This window comes from Branchiostoma lanceolatum, chromosome 17 (assembly GCF_035083965.1).
Source record: "Branchiostoma lanceolatum isolate klBraLanc5 chromosome 17, klBraLanc5.hap2, whole genome shotgun sequence".
In the NCBI taxonomy this organism is placed as follows: Eukaryota; Metazoa; Chordata; class Leptocardii; order Amphioxiformes; family Branchiostomatidae; genus Branchiostoma; species Branchiostoma lanceolatum.
The window spans coordinates 19,208,994-19,235,240 of NC_089738.1; the positions used below are offsets into that span (position 1 = coordinate 19,208,994).

A 26,247-nucleotide genomic window follows, 5' to 3' on the forward strand; every position below is an offset into this window, starting at 1 on the left:
GGAAGTCTTACACAACAAAATGTTCTTTTATCCTTGGCAACCTTCCAGCAACCTACTGAAGGCGTAAATGATGAATGCCCTCCCATCAATGTGACTACGACTGTTTGTGGTAAAGGAAGTACCATTATAGCCTTTTTAGGCTGTAAGGGCAGTAGGTTGTTTATCCACTGTGCATGTCAAGGGCATGGGACTGGAAGGCGGAGCCCATCCCTCTTGTTCTACTGCTTTTTACCTCCCCAACCAAAATCAGGTACCCATTGGGGAAAGTGCCTTTCCCAAGGACACAACGTTTAGCAAGAAAACGCCGATCAAACCCGTGGCCTCTCGATCTTGTGTCCATGCACTAGCCTAGCCATTCAAGCTTGGCCATTCGATGCCACTGGGACTGCATCTCCTCTCATTTAAAAAAATGCAGGCCAGATGAAAAGAGTATTTGGTTGTGTGTGTGTGTGTATACACAGTTGTAAACTACAATTGACAAGAATTCCTTTGTCAAAAAACTACCATTTTTTTCTAATGAAGTTATTCACAGACTGAGAACAACCCTGTTGTTGCTACACCGACGTCTCCCTGAACCCGTTCTTGCCTCCCCTCTTCACCCCAAAGTTCACCACCATCACCGTAATATTATCCAGCGATCCGCGATAGAACGCCTGTAACGTGATACTCTTCGCTCCAAAGTGCGGCTCGTCAAGACGTTCCTTAATGAAATCCACGGCCTCCTCGTTGCTAAACGCGTCCCACAATCCATCGGTGGCGAGAATCATGAATTGCGGCCTGATGTCCCTCAAGTCAAACGACAAAATGTCCGGGTCCGCCACGATGTAACTCCTGTCCTTTAATGGATAGTCCCCTAAGGCACGCGAGGTCGCCAGCACTCCCTGCACCCTCCACACCCCGTTATAACTAATGAATCCCCCCGCCTTCTTTATCCTCTTGCGCTCCTTGAGGATCTGCGGCTTGTGGTCGAACGAGAGCGGGATGGCTCGCCCCTCGGCGTCGCAGATGACACCTCGCGAGTCACCGACGTTGGCCACCGTCAACTGGTTGTCTTCTAACAACGCCACCAGTGCTGTCGTGCCTGGGAAAGGAAAATTGACAAACGTTAGTCTAGAACATTTAAAAATTTGAATCGAAAAATATAATCTTGTAGTAACCCAGAATGTAATGTGAGATAAATCATCATATCCAAAAATAATTACTCAAGCAACTGCTGGATATAATTTTGAAACAGTCAGATGTTTCAGACAGTGTCCGCTGTCTCTCATGATCAGTGACTATACGGAAAGGACTGGGAAAGCTGGAAAATTGTCTTAACCTCATTAACCTCATCTATTCAGAGTTTTGGTATAAAACCTGGTTGACATTATATTCATAACAACAATAATTATTTTCCTGAGTGTATTTCTGCAATCCATTTTGGTCTTTTCAAAATGCACATTGAGTACTAACAACTACATGCACCATAAATACTGTATTACTTTAGGCACACAAAATCCTTTCATTTCCTCTGCTTCCTTTCCTAACCCCCCTTACATTATTGATGGACCAGCTAAAGACTCCATTATTACGTCTGTATCTCCCTCATAAAGCCATTAACCATGTGTCATAATACACAGCCTGGCAAACTCATTTCTATTGCCAGCTTTAGATCTATAGGCCCAATCAATACATTTCTATGGTTCTCAGACATCTAAAGGTAAGAATTTGTTTGTTTGAATCTTTGTTTATTCATGAGAAGCTTGAATCAGCCTGCAGGCCGCTTTTCATTGAGTTCATGAGGTTCTAGCTCTAGCTCTAGTTCTAGTAAATAATTATGTAACTGTTAAGTCAAATCAAGTAATTGTTGGCGCAATTCATGTGGATATTTTATTTTATATAAATGTCACATGCAATGCCAATCAGAAAGAAAGTCGAATCTGAATCTAGTTCAGCATTTATAATTCTTTAAATCTAGGCACCAACAAATTGATTTACAATGGCCTAATATATCCATCATGCTCTCTGCGTTTCCCTTATAAAGCTATCATCCATATGTCACAATAGAGATCCTGCCGAACTCATTCCCTATTTGCAGCCTTAATGATGCAAGCACAGTACAATTGTACAGTCATGTGTTACCCCTTCACATAAAGACTAGTGGAGTTATGCTTCTGGGTTATGAAAAGTTCAACTCATACTTACAGCTCTTCCAGACTTTGCATTCATAGATCATTTATGGGGTAATAATGCAAGACATTTGTGTCTTTTGGACCAACTTATGAATTCTAATCAAGGAGGCAGAAGAGACTCTTGACAAAACCTTATGCAGACAACAAATGCCATGCCAGAATGACGCAATGGTAGCCCTTGCCACAATGGAACGTAGGATGCTATTTGCTGTTTATTTGTTTCTATTTCTTTCCTACGTTTGCCGAACGTGAACGTTTTAACGAGCGCGTTCGCAGAACAACTTTGTTTGAATAAAGGGAGTTGATTTCGAGGATTGAACGTGTCAAGACGTCTTTTATTTAGCTGCGTGTTGTGTCTTGTCTTCCGTCGTTTCGTTATCGTCATCGTCACCCCGCCGGCAAGATCCATTACAGAAGGAAGGCTGCCATCCCCTCTTCTTTACATGGGAAAGGTCATACCGATTAAGCTTGCCGGTTTTCGGATTTAGAAAAAAATGAATCATTTAGATGCTGAACAGGAAGATCAACACGAAAGAGTCTGAGGGGAAAGTCTGTACATTGCTGCACACAGTTTCACATGATAAGTAGTCAGGTTTAAGATTTCTTCCCTGCCCTTTTTTTATCTTGACCTCTTGACTGCATTTGTACATTAACTTTAAGACATCTTGGAATGAGGGAAATAAATTATGGCCTTGAAAAAATAGATACTGTATAAATGGGTTTTCACAGTAATTCGATTTTGTGGCACGAGCAAAACTGAGTCTGGTGGTTTTAGATTTACAATACATTAACCGCTGAAACAATGGGGCAGGCAGACAGAACGTAATTAAGTCAAGCATTTTTAGCCTGGGTGCCATCCTATTTCTACCGGGGCTCCTACACTCGCTACCCTAATGTAGGAGCCCGGTAGAAATAGGATGGCACCCAGGCTAAAGCATTTTTGCGGTGGTTTTGAATTCGTGGTGAATATGCTTTTAGCCGTGAAAGCCGGGAACATTAAACCACTGCAACATTACAGTATTCTTACCAGCCACGTCCTTGTGTGTTTTTGCTGTTGCGACCAGTTTCTTGTCCACAGACAGGATCTCGTCTGTGAGGATGGAGAAGTGGTCCTGATGGTTCTTCTCCACATCTTCCCGCATCAGCCTCTGCTCCAAGACTTCTGTCAGCTTCTTCTCCGCATACTCAGCTGCAAACTGGGGAAAGACATTGAAATTGAGTGTGACTGTGAGTAAGAGGTTTCATATAAATGTTTAAGATTGAAGACTTAGTGGTTTTATTGTGTCACAGCTAAAATACTAACTCGACCCTAAATCTCTGTTTAAAAGCTTTTTTTCAGCAGCAAACTGGAGAAAAGACACATTGAATCCTTTTTTGGCATAATAAATCAATTACTTTATCAAAGACAATCACATACCGGTAATACGTCTGACTCACTATTACAAAACAAGTATCACACAGTTTCATCACACAAATCAGAAGTGACTGTAGAATACAGATGAGATTTAAAGAATCATGTACAACACCCCTCATGCCAGAACTGTGTTGCAATGTGAACTACTGATCTTAGAACTAGTAGTTATAGAACTTAGAACTAGTACTTAGGTTAATCATTTTGTATACCATTGTTTGTTGTTTGCATGTATAGTTGTAGAAGACCTTACGAAAGTCGCTGTACTTTTGTCGTGTCAATAAAGATTTCTCCATAATATATCATATATAATATATCAACATCACAAAACAAATGTTGTAAGGTTCTAACTGAGTGGGTTGCACACTTCTTGCACAGTAAACGTAATTAGTCTTATACCCCTCGGCGCTTCTCTTAATTAGAATTACCTTCTGACAATTTAACATAACAATTTCATCGAAGATTTCGTAATTAGTTTGAGACTGGCAAACTGAGGGACATGATGCATAACTGGTTTCCAACTGCTTTGTCATAATTCTGAAACCCCCTCGATATTTGTCAAATTCATGTCAATTGACCTAGAAAGCCCTCTTTTCAATGGCACCATGTTAACTTTGCAAACAATGAAATTTCCGGTACCCCCTACTACTAGAAATTATCATTATTGGATTTTCTCTTACTAGTAATTTTGAGAAACTCGAAGTATTCAGCACTTCATTTTCACTTCATTTTCATTTCTTTTTCAGGAAGTTCTTGTAGTTATTGATTAAAAGCAGTGACAGTATACACTTAAATTGCAGTTATCTTAACCTATTTTGCTTGGACTCTTGACCTTAATTCATTTCTAATCTCAGCCAGTAATGCTTTGGAATGAATTATTAATTAATCAATCAACCTATCAATCAATTAATCAATCCATTGGTTAATTGATTGACTGATTTCTTAATTAGACTCCAATTAATGTGAGACTTTCTTCCACATCTAGAGTTGATGTAACAAAACCTGCCTTACTGGGTGACAGATGTGAAAACTATTAGCCTCTATTCAATATTTCTTCCCCAGCATCCTGTATTTTCTCACTCCTGCAAAGCGAATGACATTCTAATCAACTGTTGCAGAGTCTGATGTGATTACGATGTTCCAGCTAATTAGTGTCGGGTAATTAATCTGGCCTTAATGAGCTGGAACTAATTGAAATCCCTCCTGGGTTCCACTATTTGTAGCATCCATTTGTACCACATACCATGGCAGCACTGCTGGGCCAAGTCAAGTCATTCGACTGGTTCTCAAACAATTGGAAGAAGTGAAACTGTAGAGAATGTTAACTTTGAACCCTAAAATATAGAAAAGTGTTGTGGGTTCCTAAAAGTGATTCAGGTGTGATTCACTTGTACCACAAATCATGGTTACCGTAGTACATGGCAAAATCAAATGATTTATCTGGTATCTTAGACTAGAGTAAGGATTGAAAACAAAGGAATGCAAACTGCTAGTCTTATAATTATATGATATTATATAGCTGCAAGTACACCACAAGCAGAGCTGTTTCCAGGTTTAAATTTTTGTTCTGTCCCATTCATTGTTTTGGAGCCCATGTTGTTGATTTTTGTTGTCAAATCTGTCATCTTACTTTACGAAAGTCATGTTTTCATCAGTTGTTGTGATGTCATGAATTCAGATTGATTGAATGGATGAAGTTGTGAAATTTTTATCTGTCCAAAGGAGCAAATTTCTATCCCAGGACGGAGGGACGGGTCCTGGAGACAGCTTTGACCACAAGTTAGGATTCCGGTGGGGCCCGGAAGTCTGACCTCTGCACAGATTACATACCACTGCATGAAAAGTAGGGCATAGTTTCAATCTAACTCCCATGCAGTCTCCTAGCTGTAAACTGTTACAGACATAGTGCAGCACACAAGTTCCTGTAGTTGGTTAGGGTCACAAGTTACAGTCTGCACATTGAAGAGGGTCTGCAAGCTCTTTTCTGATAAGGCGTATGCAGTCTATTTCTATTTCCTTTGATTCGCAGGGAAAGCCGTCTTATATAAACATGTAATTCGTAGGGAGGTGAAAAAAATTCCTTGTTCCTTGATCTTAGAGGAATACGTAGGGAGTACTTCAGCTTAAAGCCTTGCAGGGACCCCCATGCAAACCCTCACTGAAGGGTTACCACTAGCTCACTCTCCACAAATGGAATACATGTGTGGGATAACTTGGGTTCATTGCCAAGGTCAAGGTCTGGCTTGCCCAAAACTCGGGACTCCGCTAACTTCCCCTCTGTAGGACTGCGCAATCAGCAGCTTCCAGGGCTGTCGAACTGTCACAAGCTGCCGGACCGGGAGTCAAACCCAGAACCTCCTGAACCAGACTAGTAGACCGGGAGTCAAACCCGTGACCTCCTGAACCAGACTAGTAGACCGGGAGTCAAACCCAGAACCTCCTGAACCAGACTAGTAGACCGGGAGTCAAACCCAGAACCTCCTGAACCAGACTAGTAGACCGGGAGTCAAACCCAGAACCTCCTGAACCAGACTAGTAGACCGGGAGTCAAACCCAGAACCTCCTGAACCAGACTAGTAGACCAGGAGTCAAACCCGTGACCTCCTGAACACAATCGTGCTACTCGTACGTAGTACACCGGGATTCGAATTTCAAACCCCGTCAGCAGACTGTTGGATAAGGATTCGAAACCCATGACCTCCTGAACATGATCCAGACTGCCAGACTAGGATTTGAACTCATGACCTCCTGAACACAGACTACTAAGACCAGCCAGGATTCAAACCCGTTGAAGGATTCGTAACCAACAACTTTCTGAATGCAGACTGCCAGCGTGACAGGGAGTAAAACCCAGGACCTCCTGAACCAGACAACTAGACCAGGATTCCAACCCACAACTTGAAGTTCCTGACTGTTAGACCAGGATTTAAACCCATGACGTTTTGATCGTGATACAGACTGCCAGACTCCTTCAAACACAGACTGACAATGATTCCAACCCACAACTCCTGATCCAGAGTATCACACTGGGATTCGAACCAGACCTCCTGATCCATATCTACCAGCCAGACCAGGATTCAAATCCAGACTGCCAGACACACAACTTGTTCCTGACTGTTAACTTAACCGGATTCAAACTCACAACCTCCTGAACACGGACTTCTAGACCAAGATTGTACCCCCTAGCCCTCCACTGTGCAAAAGTCCCATGTTTAAGATTATACAGCCCAGGAAGTCTGGCCTGTGAAATCAGAGAACATATTAGGGCTGCTATCAGTTTGTATCATCTGCACTCATGACTTCCCCTTCTGCTAGATGACCCTGACATCCAGCTCAGACCTGCTGGCAACACTGACAGATAGAAGTCACACCAGGGTTGTCTCCAGCTTTTTACAAATGTAGGTTCTTTTCCGTCCCACTCCTCATCGTTTGGGAGCCCATGTTGTTAATTTTTATTGTTAAATCTTTTAAGCTCACAAAAATATATTCTTGCCAATTTCATGTCATAGTTAAATAATTTTTACAGACAGGGTGAAATTTTCATCTATCTGTCCCATCAAGCGAGTTTCTATCCTGGGAGGGAGGAAGGGAGGGACAGCAATAAGTTACACCCAGTTCCAAGGACTTCCTAGAGCAATCTTCACCCTTGGGAACATATAAGGGCACAACCTGGTATCTGTGCCTCTCATCTGTACCCATGACTTCCCCTTCCACAGTGTCGTCATGTCAAACTGACCTGACATCTAGTCTTCGCCAGCTCGACTAGCAGAAATCACACCCAGTTATGAGTTATAGAGGTAAGATACTCTATTCTTTATACTCTTACTATTTTTGTCAAATGTTTACAGACAAACATTGGTGTGTAAAGATATAGAAATGTCCAAATTTGAAAACGGCACGCCCAAACACCGACCTGAACATTAAACAATGATGGAAATTTGTACACGACCATGGAAGATATAATTCTTTTCAGGATATCAGGGTGTTTTTTTATCATCACATTTAACATTGACAGAAAAATCCTGCAAATAATTTTTTCCCCGTCATCGTGTGCAAATTTCCATCGCTGTTCAATTTGCAGACCAGTGTTTGAGCGTGGTTTATTTGAATTTGGACGTTTCCATAGTTTGAAGTTTAGCAACAGATTTTTGTCTGTCAAGGTTGACAGAAATTGGTCTTTAAAGTTCTTCAGCATACGCAACAAAATTCTGTCAGAGACGGAATGGTCAGCCGAGAGCCCTCATCTCTCTGTATAACTGTTGATTTTTCATTCATTATATACAATGAGGTCAGTGTCAACATTTTCTTTTCATCTTAGTATATCATATAATCCTTTGATTAGCTTGATTTTTCATCTTAAGACATTGCTAACTTCAAACTGACAGAATAAATATAGATTGAAGTAACTGTAAGTAAATGAATTTACATAATATTATGATAGATCTTAATTATTTGGCAGAAACTGAAAGCAGAGTTATCAGGAATATGAGAGAGTATCAGGGTTAGATGTTTTATATTATTAGATAAGCTTGAAATAAATGAAAGGAAACCAACTGCAACTTGAAGCTTTATCCCTCTTGCAACAAGAAAAAATGGTGGACTGAGTCTAAGGAAAGAGTTGTACCTTGGCACACACAGTTTCAGGGAGGAAACAGAAACACAAGTTTTCCCCCAGCCTTAAGTGTTTTCATAATTCATGATGTCAGTCTTGCTAACATTTTACACAAAAATGTCTGTGCCTTGACTGCCAACATGCAAACAAATCTATAACCCTTTCTTCCTGTTCTTCAAAGATGTAATGGACACTAAGCTGAAGATGCTGCTTCTCCTTCTGGTTTTCTTGAAGGAGACTCGCGCCGCCCCGCCCTGCGATGGAGACTGCTCCACAGCATGCAGCTGTTACGGAAAGAACCTCCTTAAAGTTCCCCACAACATGCCGACCAGTATGACCGCCTTCCGACTTCAGGAGAATAGGCTTACTTCCTTGGGCAAGAGAGATTTCTCAAGGTAGGTTTCTTCCCTTTCTTAAGATCTGCCTACAGGAAAATAGGATCTAAACCTTGGGACAGAGAGACTTCTCAAGGAAGTAGTCACTTCCTTTACGATTTATCCCTTTCCTAAGATCTCCAGACTCTCTAGTTGAGACTTGATCTGGCTAACTGTTTCGCTGGAGACTACACTCTCTGGTGGGGAGTTCCAATTGTTCACTGTCCTTGCAATGAACACATGCCCTTTATCTTGATTTGGCCAGAGGTACTTAAAGTTAAAGCTTAAAGGGGCATATTGTAGAATCTGGTGGGCAAAAACTACAAATAGTAAGAATTTGAAAGATCTACACTAAGATTCACATTTGTAACTTATTTGTTACTTATTTCCAACATGTTCCCATCATTTTGTCACATTTCCACCATTGATAAACGACGAAAAACGCAAAACGTTTAAAATCTGGTTCATTTACGTATTAACTTGCGTCCCGCAATTTAATATGCAAATAAGCCAGCGTAGAACGCTACGAAAAATCTGAATCGACCGTTATGGTCGTAGTTCGAGCTTCACAGGAAAATCACCAGAAGTAAACAAACTTCAGAACGTCGGGCGTTCGATTGCGTGTTCTGTGGTTCGTCGGAATGTTGGACAAGATGGCGGCCAATTCAAGCGGCGGCGGGGATTGCGTATATAATTTTTTTTCAAGACGTTCGCACGACACTACAAAGTCGCATCCGTACGTGATGAATATTGCTGTGCAGTGTAATAAGGTAGATTCAACTAATGATGTATAAAAATAATCATAAACAAAGAATTTTGTTTTATGTTCATGTCACAATATGCCCCTTTAAGGCTATGTCTTCTTGTTACTGCATTCCCTACACTGTATTCTCTCCCTCCATGTAATCAACAATCTTGAACACTTGAATTGTATACTGTACATCACTTTAACATAGCGGCAGGAAAATATAGCGGTTGGGGGAAAAGGGAGTGGGTCACGGCACTTAATTCTAATGGTGGGAACAAACATTACTGTCTCAAATATTAGTGATCAAATATTTGCGATGATGAAATTTTAGCTGTTGGCTAGTGACCGTTAGATCAGCTAAAATCAAGCTACAGTTAACAATTAATCAACAATTACAGTATATCGCCCCATCACTCATTTTATCCAGTTGCTTATTATATTTAAGTAACTATTTTTGGTGTATTTTACTGCCTGGATGTCTATAACCATCATCAACCTATGCCCTCTTGTTACTGCATTCCCTGCCCTGTATTCTTTCCCTCTCTGTGAATAACAATCTTGAACACCTGATTCACATCGCTTCATCACTCATCAGGTACAACAAGCTGGAGGAGATCTACCTGTATGACAACAGCATCCGGTCCATCCAGGTGGGCACCTTCACACCTGTGCCTCACCTGCTGGTGCTCTACCTGAGCAGCAACCACCTGTCCACCCTCCCACAGGTAGTTATTTATTCTTTGCCATCCTGTGACTCCCCACTCCCCACTCTGGACCTCTGAGAAGAGCGGCTAGCTTTGTTTGTTCGTTCATTTGTTTGTTCATTATTCATTCTCAATCATCATTTATTCATTCATTCCTCCACCTATTACTCCATTCCTTCATTTTTTCATCCATCCATCCATCCATCCTTTTATCTATTCATTCATTCATTGAATTTCATTCTTCATTCATTTTCTAATCATTCATTCAATGAATTTCATCCATCCATCCATCCATCCATCCATGCATCCATCCATCCAACATCTGTCCATCTGTCCATCCATCCATCCATCCTCCATCCATCTGTTCATTCATTCATTCATTCATTCATTCATTCATTCATTCATTCATTCATTCATTCATTCATTCATTCATTCATTCATTCATTCATCCATCCATCCATCCAACATCTGTCCATCCATGCATCCATCCATCCATCCATCCATGCATCCATCCATCCAACATCTGTCCATCTGTCCATCTGTCCATCCATGCATCCATGCATCCATCCATCCATCCATCCATCCATCCATCCATCCATGCATCCATCCATCCATCCATCCATCCATCCATCTGTCCATCCGTCCATCCATCCATTCATCCAATCCATCCATCCATCCATCCATTCATCCATCCATCCATCCATCCATCCATCCATCCATCCATCCATCCATCCATCCATCCATCCATCCATCCATCCATTCATTCATTCATTCATTCAGCTACCTGATTCATTAATTGATTCATATATTCATTCATTCCAAGGGGCTCTTCCATGGGCTGGACCAACTCCAGTCCCTGTACCTCTCCCACAACCGCATCGAAGACGTCCCGTCGTTTTCCGTCACGGACCTGCCGAAACTCCAATTCCTCAGCCTCGGGAACAACGGCATCTACTCCATCTCTCCGGACGCGTTCGTTAACCTGCCCAGCCTAAAATACCTGTTCCTCGGCAACAACAAACTCACGGAGATCCCGACGATCGAGATGCAGCTCCCCACGCTTGCTACCTTGTTTCTTTACAACAACAGCATATGGGAGATCCCTGACAACGCGTTCTGGAACCAACCCAACCTCGTGACACTCTATCTTGACACCAACAAGATCTACCACATCGCTCCGAAGGCGTTCCGAGGACTCGACAAGCTGAATAGACTCTTTCTCTTTGGTAACCAGATATCCGACCTGCCCGATTCGGTCTTCTTCGGTCTAAGTAATCTTGAGGTAATACGTCTTCAAGACAACCAGATTTCTCAGGTGTACCCGGACACGTTCGCAGGTATCACCAAACTAGATTACCTGTTTCTGGACCACAACAATCTCTGGGAATTCCCCATGGAGGCTTTCTCCAAAGTCGAAATCTCCGAGGTGTGGATTTCGAGCAACCAGATAGCAACGATTTCCTTGGAAGTCTACGACTTCCTGCTCTCCATCCCTTATATGGTAATCATCGAGGAGAACCCCTGGCACTGCGACTGTAAGATGATACCCTTCAGGCAGAAAATGAACGTGACCTTGGATCATTTCTCTCACCAGATAACCTGCTACTCGCCCGGCAAGTTCTACGGAAAACAACTGATGGACATCGATCCTGAAGACCTCACGTGCGATAACGCCACCTCGGTCGTTCTGGGCATCCTTTTCGCGATTCTCATCATCGTAGCTATCGTTCTTGTCGTGAGACACAAAAGAAGGGCTAGCAAGAACGTTCCTTCGCACCAAAGGTCCACACTTGCTTCTAACACGTTGACAAGAAATACATTGAACAGAAATACGTTGACAAGAAATACGTTGACAAGAAATACGTTGACAAGAAACACACTGACAAGAAACAATGCACCAGGGGGGAGGGGGGCAGCTCAGGGACCGGGGAGGGCGTACGGAAGGTCGAAACCACCAACGCGACCGCCGCCACCACGTGCAGCAGGCGGGAGGGGGGCCAGACAGCACAACCAGTTCGATCCTCACAAAGACCGGTACGTAGGCCTGACCAAGGCAGTGTTATCAATGACAATCACAATGAAGTTTATTGCATATTCATGCCCAACATTACTATTCATTTTCATTCATTGAATTTTCAGACAGCCCATTCAATTTTGACATATTGATTTTCAATGGGGCCCAGACTATAATGATCCACATGAAGTGATATATGAAGAAAATAATAAGAAAACTATGCTTTGCTTCATCTATGATTTACATGTTACTTGTCTCTTCAAGTGTAATTTGATGAATTCTTGGTCACATCGTGATAAGACAACATTAGATATGCATACGTTTCCTTTTTTAATGTACATTGTACATATATTTGGTCTAGAAGTGTGGTATTAATATTATAAATTGTGCACATCTTTGTATAGTGAGCGTTCAGGACCGCCTTCACGACCACCTCCGCCGCTGTCTCCTAAGGGGACTCAGGGACCGAAGACCAGCATCACGGACTCACACAAGGGAGCAACAGGACGTGGCCAACCTCCAAGGCCAACGTTTGCTCCTGGGCAGCGTCCTCAATCCAACCTGTATTCTAATTTAGCTTTCGGGCACGTACACAAACCTGTTGCAGGACCAACACCAGCAAGGAAACAAGGAGAGAGGAAATCTTTGTTTGGGTTTAGTAATCCTAACAAGGAATCTGCAACAAGCAACCAAACCCAAAGGATCGAAGCCGGAAAACAAAACCGGTTCGGCTTGATTGGTGGCAAACTTTCTCGGCACACCAGTCTGGCTAAATGTCTACCACCTTCACAGCCACCGCCCCCACCTCCAACTATAAGCAAGGGGAAAGAAGACGGCCAGGCAGTCTCAAGCAACATTCAGAGGGGTGGGGGAACCCTGACGGACAATCCGCTTACAAAAGTTGACAAACAGAGCGACAAATTCAGCCCTCAAGGGAAAGACGCGAGGCACGCCCTCCGACTGGTGATAACAAGACCAAAGCCAAGTTCAAAACCGATGCTGCTGCCACGACCCGCGTTCCAGAAATCACAGACTGGCAAAACCGAAGGAGGGGATAGGACAAGCGACCAGCCACAAAAGGTACAGTGTCAAATTCTGCACCAGTTCTTATGTGTGCAGGGCTTGAAAATAATACATTTTGGATCAACTTGCACTCAGTGCACATAAAAAGATCATTTGCACCAGGAAGAAATTACTTGCACAACAAACTTTTGGCATATTTGGGAATTCGAAAGTTGGATGGCCCTATTCCCCAAAATGGTGACTTTTAAACTTGGTTCAAGGCCAGTAAGTGTGTCCCAAACTTGTAAAAATGGATTGAATGCAATTACATAATGTTGCTTCGATTCTTCATTCGGAGTCAAAATCATGTGAGGGATACATTTCTACTTGTGGTAACATGCACCGGTGTAGGTCTTCTTGAAATTACGTGAACGGCTGCAATACTGTAAATGCAATTAAGTTCGCATGGTTTTTATTTTGCGCTATTAAAGGCGAAAATGGAGTGTTCGCGGTGGTTTTAAGTTCGTGGCAGTGCCATAGTCATATTCTGCTACAGTATTGGACAAAAATTTTCACGGTGGTTTTAAGTTCGCGGTGAAAAGGTCGCCGCGAAAACCGCGAACATAAAACCACCGTGAATATTTCTGCATTTACAGTATTACGTGCTCAAACTTGCACATGTATTTTGAGCCCTGGTGTATATTGATTAACTGTGGTCGTGTCCGACACTTTGACATACGTGATGTAACACCAGGTTTGCAGGCATGTGGCAGCTGGTTATGTTACTTCCATCCATTTGTCACTTTTATATAAGCCCTGCATGTCCAAGTCCAAGTTAGACTTGTCTATTTGAGGCTACTTAATCATCGGAAGAGTTCCTCTGCAGTATTTTACAAACATGTATCAAGTTTGAACGAGAAATCTTTATTTCACAACCGAAAGAAGTGCCGCCAATATTTTGGCGACCATCTGTCACCTTCCTCAGGGCAATCTAGACTGGTTCTACTTTAATAACTTGAACTGTAGCTTATAGCAGACAGTCACTGAAACGTTGGCTGCTGTAACTCTTTGGTTGTGAATAAAGAACTTGGTCATTCAGTTAAATGTACATTTGTACCAGGTTGATGAAATTATTTGAGGATGTGTACGGAGTTTCATTATTATACTCAAACAAAATTCTAACTCCTTACTAGTATATAATTAGTATCTGTTATATATATATAATGTGTCTGCTTCTTAGAATCTAATTTTTTCTGAGTCGGACTAAGAATTAATATTGTACGGGTTATTTATGATACACGTATGTCTAATAACCTATTAATCATGTTTTTATTTCTCTTTGTTCTTCAATAGGACGTTGCACGACAGCATCCTCAACTAACCACACAGCCACCACCTCCAGAGGAACCTAACCCGAGTAGCCCTCACAAAAGGACAGTTCCTGGGAGCACATCAGAAACGTCAGAATCAACGTCCCGGCCATCACTACAACCTCGCCCAGCCAACTCCAAGATCAGCTCCAGGATACAGGCCATTCAGTCTTCACTGAAACAGTGAAACATTTAGACTATATGCCAATCTATTTTCTAATGGCCATCAAGCATAAATAAAAAGGCTTTGGCTGAATGGTTCTCAGACTTTTTGGAACAGAAATGTAGGGAGAAGACAAGATCAGAAAACAGTGCGCCTGTAATTTCTCCTATGAGTTAGACAACAGAACGAACAAAAAACTGAAATAAATTATTGCAGGCTACACTTTAAGTTTAAGCCCAAGTAATTGTACAGTTACTGTGTTTGTTATGCAGATCAATATCCATAGGCCCTGTTTTCATGTAGATCTTTCAGATCTATTTGATCCCAATTTTCAAACTAGGAGACTGAAACATTTGGCCTTACAATAATGATATATCTGAATCAGTTAGAATTGTTTCTAGTGCAGCCAGTTTTGAAATTAATCACATTTCTAGTAACCTTTGGAATCAAATTGAATTTGTACTCACTTATTACTGCTATACTGAATACTGAACTCCAGATTATACCACATGAAATAGATATAAGAAGAAGAATTAAAGTTGACAATCATTTTTGTGAACTTTCCAGGCTAAGAATTGAGCAAAGATGTCCTCTACATTAATGATGCTGTCTGTGAGAAATGTGTTCTATAATTGCTAAGAAAAGCAATAAGTTGTAACGGGAGCTGTGACAAAACCAAACGTGTCTTCAGATCTGGAACAACGTCTTGCATACTAATGAGCGGGCATGTTTAATTCTATTTCATAGTTCTCAGAAAAAGAAACAAACAATACAAAATGTAACACCGAATAAGATAATTATGAAATTAAATGAAACTGAATCATATCATTTGTTTCTTATCTTTATGGAAATGATATTTCTATTACATAGTTCTAGACTGTTGTCCATTGTATAATTGTCTTTCAAAACAGGCTAAGATCAATGTGCTATCAATGCAGATGTTATCCATGGACATAATGAATTCTACAGTGCCTGAACAAGTTCCTTTAGGCCACACCATTTTAATTTCTTGGTTAACAGAATTTTAAAAAAAATGCTAGATTGGAAAATCCACATGAAAACAGAATCTCACAGGAAAGTTTGTACTTTGGTGCATACAATTTCAGGGAGTGAACAGGGTCAGGTGCAAGTTTTCACCCCGGCCTTCTGTTCTCATGATTTTTTGTGTGCTAAAATTAAAATAAAAAAATCTTTTAACCAAGAAATTAAATTGGTGTGGCCTTACATTACAATTACAAGGAAGCGTTTTAGGGCCCAGCTCTAATTGACGCAGACATCCCCCAGACTCATGCTACACCGCATGAATGGTAATGTTACCACTGGTGTCACTGTGACAGACAGTTCAATGTTAACAGTGTTACATCTCCCCACTTTGACTGCTGGTGGTTCCACAGCAGAATTATGAACAGTCTAAAACCAGTTAACTGTTTCGGAGTCTCACCACTGACAACTTACAGTCAACTCTCTTAAAATTCTAATTCTCTGGCAATTTGGAAAGTGCAATTTTCACACAGTTTCAGATGCAACTGTCCTACTTACAGTTCTAACAATCTAAAAGTAAAAAGCACAAACCTCACAATCTCAAAAGTAACAGAAATGTCGACCCCTTCCAAAAAATCATAAAGTAATTAATAATTATAACTGTTTTTTTTTCTTTTTACTTGGACTCTATGATATGATTTGTGTTGCCAATTCCCCAGGCAGACCAAAATAACACTTAACACCATGTACCATGCCAGCTTACTCTGCTCTCACTCAACCTAAATAATGCTTGTCAGGTCACAAAATGTTCACATCTTCCCGTAAATTCCCTTTTAATAAATAATAAATGAGTTTTATAAAAAAAACAAAAAACATAAAAATCCCCAACCATATCTCGCACACAAAAAAGAAAACAGCATTTTCCTGATGCCTCATCCTCTCTGACTATGGCCCCCTAACGACCTTTCACCCTTCTTGGAAAACTGCCAGCTCCTACAAACTGCAGACAGACTCCCTGGACTTGGACCCTGTCCAGAACTCACTTCCTGCAGAAATAGCTACACTTGGAGCACACACACCATTAGGTACCATTCGCACCAGAGTTTGACATACATGGGTGGATACTAACAGTAACAGTCTGACATATAAGGGTATACACTGTGAGCTTATAAAAGCAAACATCACAGACCTCAAGGTGTGTATGGCACATTAAGGTTGTGCAGTCGATCAGTCGAGACTGTACATGTACATGTTTTAGGTGGTCCTTATAATCAGCACCAAAGTTTACTTACTAATCATAATTTCCCCATTGACACAAGCATTAAGAATCCTGTCTGTAGTGACCACCTGTTCTCATATCGGTACCCCAGAGCAGTTTTGACTGTACACTGTCAGCTATAGCCTGTGAAAGCAAACGTCCTATCCAAGGGACGTCCCTAACCAAAGCTTGGTACTCATTTTCACCTGAGGAAAGTGGGGAAAGTCGTGTAAAGGGCGAGATAAATCAGGGGACCCCGGATTTGAACCCAGGACCTCTAGATCTGGCCATGGGTTCAGGGCCAAACACCCTGCAACTGCGTCACCGCGATGCCAAACTACTTGGGTAAGAACCAATGAAATGACTTGGTGTAGCCCACAAGCAAACAGAGTATTATGCATGCCTGTCGTACCACGTACAGACCACATGTTCTAACATTGACGGCTCAGTTCCTCCTAGCGTCACATGTGACATTTAAACTCATCTGAAAGGGAGATGAAATCGTTACCGGAAAATTGCCGTAAGGAGCGATCGCTACATTAACCGCATTAAGATCCCAGAGCGCATTGCAACGGACCGACGCACACGGCTTTCATTTCCGTCGCCATTATAAGGTTGGACTGTTTTAGTAAATGATGCTATTTAGCTGAACACTGTTGCAAGAAATCTGGAGCAGCCACACTTACATTTTTAAAAGGTTTCTTTCTAATCTCCAAGCAGATGAAAGTATCTGGCTTAAACTGTTTTACTTCAACTTTGCAACATTCTATTTCTGAGTCTTTTCTCTTGATTAACCTATTTGTTGGATATTGCAGTTTTAAATAACAACAGGCAAAACCGTTAAATAATACATGGACAATACTAGAATGAGTTACTACTATATTGAAACATTGCAAAAATAGGCGTAAGACAAAAGAATGTGCCAGACCCTTACATCTGCTTTGAGGTTTTTTTGTCTGAAAACAAAATGGTTGTGTTGGGATAAAAACATCAATGTTTAAAGGGAATTCCTATGTTCAAGAATATGTGTCACGTCTTGTATTCTATATCTTTCCTGGCCAATCAACCTTTAGCATGCTGAAGTAGTGATTTGGCACCCCATTCTCTACTGGTTACAGAGTTAGGCAGCAGGGAGAAGGTTAAAAATAGATGGTAATCAAACTTATGACCTCTCGACCCCGTGTTAGCTACATGTATAGCTATATAGCCTGACCACTTTACATCGATATCACATGACCATTTAAGCCACATTATGAATCACATGAAGGCCCACAATTAAGAGGTCACATGTACTTCGGCCCTAGCTATTAACACCAAAGTGTTGGAGTTAAGTGTTAAAGCACTTCTATTACTGGGCTGGACTAGATATCGATCCTCTGTGGTATTTAGTGTAATAGGAAATGCTGACCAGCAGACTTAGGTCACAATCAGCATTTAAACATTGTCATTGAAGTATTGTCAGCCCTATCAACATCCAAGTGTTGCTGCAAAGTGTAAAGTACCTATTACTTAGCTTGAATGGATATCAATCATTCCTGGTGCTTTAAGAGGAATTACTGACCAACATTTAGACGAAATATTACATAGAGAAAATTAGCGTTGCAGTTTCACAGTTTATCGGCCCTATTTGCAACAGTGGGACAATGTCAATGTCAAGTACTTCTATCTATTACTGGGTTGGAGTACTAGACAAGTGTGTATCGATCACTTTTGGTACTTAGGAATTACTGACCAAGATTTAGACCTAAAATACATGTACTTAGTTTCACACTTTTTTCAATTAGTTGGCCCTATTTGTAACAGTGTCACACTAACTGTTAAGTGTTAAATTACTTCTATCACTAGGCTTGAGTGGGTATCGATTCTCCCTTGTACTTAGGAATTACCGACCACACATAAAGTCAAATGAAACATACATCACTAGATATATTGATAGATTTACACTTAGTCTAAATCAGTGTTGGACTCTTGTGTATTACACATGCATAGTTTGCCTTTTTTTGAAGTTTTATCTATTCAACTATATCTAATATGAGGGTTGGAGCAAACTTGTCACAGTTCTGATAAAGTTTTACACTGTCTAATAGTAATGAAATTTGTTGTATATATAGGTTGTAGGGTTGGGGAATAGAGAGTTAATCAATAAAGCTAATTTAATGGCCAATTCATTGGAAACCGTGTCAACTAAAGCATTAATGAAACGGCTCATTTGACCTAGTTTGGAAACCATTGTCCGATATTGAACAGTACAGTTAAAATCCTCATAACCAATACAAATTTGGTCCCAAATGGCTACCTGCAGCTGAGCACGCGCAAGTGAGCATGATTCAAGTTAAAGAATGACCCCAGTATAACATCGTCCTATCGGACGGGTACGTAAAGCCGGCGGCCCCATGTATGAGGGAGCTTTAGCCTCGGGCGTCAAATCTCTAGATGCACGAAAAAGAACCCAACACACTTATCAAGAAGAGTAGGGGTGACCCAGTGTGCTTGGCCCAAAAATGCAAGCCATAGCGAAGCCGCATTGCACAACTACCGGTAGCTAACAAAAAAGTGTTATGCTTAGTCTGATGAGGTTTGGCCGCTTTATACCTTTTAAATAACACATTAATATAATTTTACCCGGTAAGTTGTGTCTTTAAAGATTGAACAGATAATATTCACAAATTTGTTATTGTAGGAATGACCCAGTGTGCTTGGCCAAAAATGCGAGCCGTAGTGAAGCTGCATTGCACTACACGCTTCGTCTGAGGTTTGACACGCGTCTGTACATGTAACATTATCTGTATATACCTACGTTTTTCTTTCCCTGATTGTGTTTTTTAATGTTTGTGCCCAGGCTTGTCTGAAAAGCAGACCCATAGATCTGAGATGTACTCTGGTTAAAAAAAATAAATTCAAAATTGAATTGACAGCTTTATATACCTTCTAACACACCCACCGCCCAGACTGTAGACCATGTATGATTCATAAGCACAGTCCATATTGTGTCTATCTGTTATCCCAGCCTCTGGGGAGGGTTGAGCTTTGCTGACCTGCGCGAGATGGAAACATAATGACTGCTGTCAAGCCTGGAGACGGTGTATTGATGGAACTATTAGTGTAGGGGACACTGTCGGCTTCACAAATGGACGGATGTGCACTTTTGCATGGCAGTGTCTGTGTGGCTAATAGTGATCATGACAACATTACCTCCTTGAAACTGTACTATTAGTAAGTATTACTGCATGTGTGATACTGATAGTAAAATATAAGATACTGAATGAGACATTCTCTTAGAATTTGATCTTGTGTTCATTTTCCAGTTCTATATGACTGGTTTATTGATTGATTGTACTCTCTTTGCAGCCAAAAGGCTGAATTGCAAGATTCATTGCACCATAGCTTAAAAACAACTAGCTATAGGTTTAGCATAGGATTCATTTTTACTTTCCTAAACTGTAAACCAACAAGTCCCATTGATACGGCCCCACCCTCATGTGCTGTGAGTTTAGGTTCAGCTAATAGGTCATGGTTGTCAGACATTGCAAATTAACATTTAGCCAGAGATGAAGATAAACAAAAGGCACAGATATTTGGGAGGACATGTACATGTGACTGTGTGATAGAGGATACAGAATGAGATGCATTTGTATCCTCATAGTCTCTGATCTCATGTTAATTTTCCAGTTCTATATGACTAGCTTATTGACTGATTATACTCTCTTTGCAGCCAAAAGGCTGATTTGCGAGATTCACACATCATAGCTTAAAAACAACTTAGGCTTAGCGTAGGATTAAGAATTACTTTCTTAATCTGCTGAGAACCAACAGTTTGACATGATAAGGCCCCACCCCCATGTGCTGTGAGTTCAGGTTCAGCAGACAGGTCCTGTGCAGTACTGGTGAGCAGGTGCCGGGCTTACAGGATATAAATAGTTTAGCTACTGCAGCAGACGCATCATAAACTAAGGATGACAGTTGCTCACAGGATCAGCCCTGGTACAAGAGGCCACAAGCTCATGCAGTATCTCAAGTACACTCTTAAGAATTTTCCTTTCTAGAAATAGTTTTAAGAACTAAATAGTTTAGCTACTGCAGCAGACGCATCATAAACTAAGGACGACACGAGCTTTCAGCCTTAGCCCTGGCACAAGGGGCCACAAGCTCATGCAGTATCTCAAGTACACTCTTAAGAATTTTCCTTTCTAGAAATAGTTTTAAGAATCAAATAGTTTAGCTAGTACAGCAGACCACATCATGACACACACTCACAGCCTTAGCCCTGGCACAAGGGGCCACAAGCTCATGCAGTATCTCAAGTACACTCTTAAGAATTTTCCTTTCTAGAAATAGTTTTAAGAACTAAATAGTTTAGCTACTGCAGCAGACCGCATCATAAACTAAGGATGACAGTTTATCCTCACACAGCACAGCCACAAGGGGCCACAGGCTCATGCAATATCTCAAGTACACTCTTTAAAATTTCCCTTCCTAAATAGTTTAGCTACTGCAGACCGCATCATAAACCAAGGATGAAAGTTCACCCTCACACTGAGTCACAGCACATACGAGGGGCCACAAGCTCGTGCAATATCTCAAGTACACTCTTTACAATTTCCCTTCCTAAATAGTTTACCTACTGGAGACCACATCATAAACCAAGGATACAGTCTACCCTTGCACTGAATCACAGCACTTACGAGGGGCCACAAGCTCATGCAATATCTCAAGTACACTCTTTAAAATTCTCTTTGCTAAATAGTTTAGCCACTGCAGTAGGCCACATCATAAACCAAGGATGAAAGTTCACCATCACACTGAGTCACAGCACATACGAGGGGCCACGAGCTCATGCAACATCTCAAGGCCTTTAGTTAGTACTCTCTTCCTAAATAGTTTAGCTAGTCCAGCAAACCATATCATAAACCATGCACACAGCTTTAGCCCTGGTACACAGGGCAACCATGCAATATCTCATTGACAAGTACTCTCTTTAAAATTTCCCTAATAAGTCAATAATTATCATAATGTCAGTGACCCTTGTCCACATAACATACCATCAAAATCCAAACGGCACATATGACATGGGTCATTACTATTATAACAGCCAGCTTCACAGCTGCCAAACCAATATGTTACATGCTCCACTCCCACTCCCAGGGGAATGTAATAAAGAAATAGCCCACAGTCCCAGTCATGGAATGAAATACCCTGTGACAAGAGTCATGAATAAAAAATAAGTTGTTATTCAGCAAGTTTTCTGTGTGTATATATAGGATATTGTGTGTCATCGTGTTCATGTAATGGTTAGGGTGCTTGGACCAGAACTCAGAGATCTTGGGTTTGAATCCCCTAACATGCCATTGATGTTGTGCCCTTGGAAAAGGCAGCTATATAACTGTTCTTGCTCCACCCAGGTGTAAAAATGGCTTAGGTTGAGGAGGTAAAAGGGTGTGGAAGGAGAGGGATGGGCTCCGCTTTTCAATACATGTACCATGGCCTAGACACAGTTGATAACTATAACCTGGACTACCAAATTATAGCTTTCGTTAGGGACACACAAACAAACAAAATTCGCCAAAAATCGATATTTCAAAATATTCGCGTAGACACGCATCATTCTTTAAGTATTACTACTACTATCATGTACATTCCTGTAAAGTTATATTGATGAACATCCAAGCACAAGCCAAGGAGAGCGTTTCTTCTGAAAAAGGGGCGTGGCCTTATAAATCTTGATGACGTAATCATAACATCATACTAATTTGCATAATTGTCACCTTGCTATAAGGTACTACCTGAAAAAAAAAAAAGGTTGAGGAAGATTTATAAAGCTTAAGAAAGGATTTTTTCAAAAATATCCCAAAATTCCTCAGCCACCCTTCAACAATCTGTGTTTGAGGAGAGCCATACCTCGAGCATGTTAACTTAGTTAGAGACCCCCCAATATTTATTGAAAAGTCTAGAGAATCATGATCATCCCAGATCAAAACCTTATACAGTCTGTGTACCTTGTGTACCTTGCCAGAATGATTATCCAGAAGTTTGTGGGCACCAAAGGAAAGATACTGTCAACACACAAACTTTTGTGCCAATAAATACTTACGTCTCCTCCGTGTCCATCGAAGATCTCGAAGACGGATGCTCCACTCTTCGCGATGTTGGTGATCACGCTGTACCTAAAAAATGAAAGAAGGAAAGAATGGAGGGGTGAATGAGTTAGTAGATGGCAATTCTAGTTAGCTCTGAACTGCTTTTGCTAGCTTACCTCAACTTATTTATCCCTTAATATTCCCTCATCTCATTTATTCCCAACTATTTGACCACTGAGGCACCACAGAAGATCTTGCAAACACCTTTCTCCGCCCTTCTCAGTTTTCTTTTTTTTCTTAATGTTTCACCTTAAGTGTTTTGCCTGTCGGATCTCTATTTAAGATCCTCCCATCTTTTCTGTTGTCCCCTCTTTCTTCCTCCCTGGAAGCTTCCTTGCATGATAGTCTTGACTGTGACTCATTACTGTACCATTTCAGTATAGTCACTATACTTTGCTAACTTACACAAAATCAAATTACAGTTTTCAAAATGCAGAGTTCATCAATACCAATTTAAGACATCAAAATATGGTTATGGCAAAAGTTGTTGGAACGACTCAAATAATAAAACTAAGAATGATGGAGTATCGGATTATTAAACATCAAATTTCAAACTAATGTTCTTTATTGCACCAACAGTTGCAGAACTGATACTATTCATATCACTTTGCCACATTATGATACACCTGCACCAAAATTATATCGTAACATTTTCTTTCAAATCATTCAATCAGTTGTAGGCATCAAGTCGTGCATGCATATGAAATCTTTTATTACACACACCAGTTATTGCAAATGCTTCCAAATTAAAAACTAATAGCAAGACACTAATTCAAAACATCAAAAGACGAATGTTATTGTAACGTCTTGTTTTCAGACATATTACCATTCTCCTTTACAGTTTTCAGACACCAATCAAAACTATTCTCTCTAGATGACAGTCTGGATAAAGGCGGATATTACCTGGTATAGACCAATCATAACGCCACACGCTCAACAGAAAAGAATGGTACGTAATACAAAATGGAAGAAATGCTCAATCTGACTAATGCACAGCCTCTCTTATATGATTGAACTACAGTTTTAACTTACAGTCCTTTTGCAGCCACTCTGTTATTAGGAACAATACTAAAACCCACAATTACACCCTCCTGATTATAACCTGCTATTACAGGATACTCAGGTTAGCCTTTATTGCTATATGTAAGTAGAATTTCAAGATTAGCATCTGTATTTTGTAGTTTTGAGTTGACCGTATGAAAATCATTGTACATTTTGTTGCGTCAATAAAGCTTTTCTTATTATTAGTTGAACTATAATTTTTACGGATTTGGGACCGTAAGGTACCTACATGTCTATACAGCCGGTATAACCGCCCTTCGGTGTAACACACCAGCTTCGCAGGCACACAACGTGGCAGCAGCTGGTTATGTTACACTGAACGACCACAGTCACACATAATCTTTGCGCATCTAGCTGCAAGCATTATTTGGGTCTATCTTAGATATAAGTGAGGATTGAACTTGGTTGAACTACAATTTTGATGGACAGCCAGGATTGGTCTACCGTAGGGTACTTGTTATCTGTATCTGTCCAGCCTGTTTAACTGCCCTTTGGGGAGTCGGTATACACCAGCTTTGCAGGCGCATTAGCTCTAGGAAAAAGTGAATTTCTGAACACATCATCCTAGGTTGATATCTCTGATACTTGAAGGCATGACTATTTCTATTCTGAGCTGGTATTAGATTCTTAATTTGTATCTGTCTCACCTAATCTTTGCACATTTAGCTACAAGCATAGTATGGAGCTATCGAGTGAGGATGCTCCTATGTAGCACTTGGTTGAACTATAATTTTGACGGACAGTCAGGATCGGTCAATCGTACAGTACTTATATCTGTACCTGTCTAGCCACTGTACCTTCGCAGACATGTAAGTTCTAAGAAAAAGTGAATTTCTGAACACATCAATCCTAGGTTAATATCTCTGATACTTGAAGGCATGACTATTTCTCTTCAGAAGTGAGCTGGTATACTTAATCTGTACAGGTCTGTCTCAACTATTAACCACTTCACATCTAGCTACAAGTATAAGCAGTATTTGGAGCTATCTAGTGAGGATGGTTGTACTTGGTTGAACTATAATTTTGACGGACAGTCAGGATCGGTCATTCGTACGTTACCTATCTTCCATGTGCTTCTGTCTGGCCCTGGATTGCATAGACCCCCAGGTAATTGCACAGTTTAGATATACAGGAGTGCATTATACTAGAGATGTTGGGTTGGAGACTGGTTTGGTTTTTTCAGGGTGGTGGAATTATGAACCCTCAGTATATGGTAGTGGATGTTACCTGTCTTCCATGTGTTCCCGTCGCCCCTGTATCGCGTAGACCGCCACGTTGTCCTTCCGGAATTCCCAGATCTGCGCCAGTTCCTCTTCGCTGACATCGTCGCTCAGGTCCAGCTGCGGTTCCTTGGCGGAGGAGTGGTTCTCCTGGATCACAGTGGCCAGCTGGGAAGTTCTGGAGCTCAGAGAGAGCTTGGCCTGGTTAAAAATAGCCTTGATGTCCCCCCAGTGGTGCACATAGCTGTAGATGGCGACTCCGATCAGCGTCATGAGCCACGTCTCCGGGCGGAGTAAGAGGTGCTTCACCACCCTCCATAGGAGGCAGAAGAACGCCATGGTGCTGGACACGGGCTCGGGAGGGTGGAGCGGGGCGGGGCGGGCGTCCCGGCGGGCCGTGGTGAGGGTGGGGCCGAGCGGGGTGGCTGGGCGGCTCGGTGGTGCTGACGTGCCGGGGTGAACAGCCGGGTCAGGCGTGTAACGTTACCGGGTCTGATGACAGCGGGTTGTCATAACGCAATGATGTACGGCGCACAGGAGGAGGGGGGGAGGGGCGGCCATTCGGCCTGAGAAATCCCGCCAACAAACTCTTCCACCTCACGACAACATCGTCAACTTACAGCGCCTAAAACAAGGAAGGAAAACGTCTTATAAGTCACACAACAACAGTACGTTAAGATCAAAACAACATACTTTGGCGTTGAGACGCAAACGCTGAAGGAAGAGCGATTTATAAAAGTCGCGATCATTGTAAATTTTCTCAACCCTTCCTCGCCGCATAAGTCTGATATATTTCTCTTACGATCCCACTCCCATCTATTTACCAAATCAGATTTCTTAAAGGACCTTCCGACCTCCAAGGAGCCGAGGTTGAAGGGCGTCTTGACGTAAACAAGTTACAGACGACCACGTCAGCTAAACCTCAGCCCTCGGGGGGATGGGCGAGCCTAGCTCCGGTGGGAACGAAAACACTTTCCGCTCAGTACGTTTACTCGCAAAAACACACGCCTACACAGCACAAAA

At 41.5% G+C, this 26,247-nt stretch overlaps 1 protein-coding gene across 1 annotated transcript; it reads right to left on the reverse strand.

Moving 5' to 3' along the window:
- Positions 1-312: 312 nt before the first annotated feature.
- LOC136422917 (protein phosphatase 1L-like) lies at positions 313-26,200 on the reverse strand. Its single transcript, XM_066410846.1, has 5 exons — positions 26,079-26,200; positions 25,232-25,849; positions 22,897-22,969; positions 3,199-3,367; positions 313-1,081 (listed from the first exon to the last, which is right to left on the reverse strand). Exons 2-5 carry the CDS (start codon positions 25,561-25,563, stop codon positions 555-557), a joined length of 1,101 nt encoding a protein of 366 aa, XP_066266943.1. The 5' UTR covers positions 25,564-25,849; positions 26,079-26,200; the 3' UTR covers positions 313-554.
- Positions 26,201-26,247: the final 47 nt, after the last annotated feature.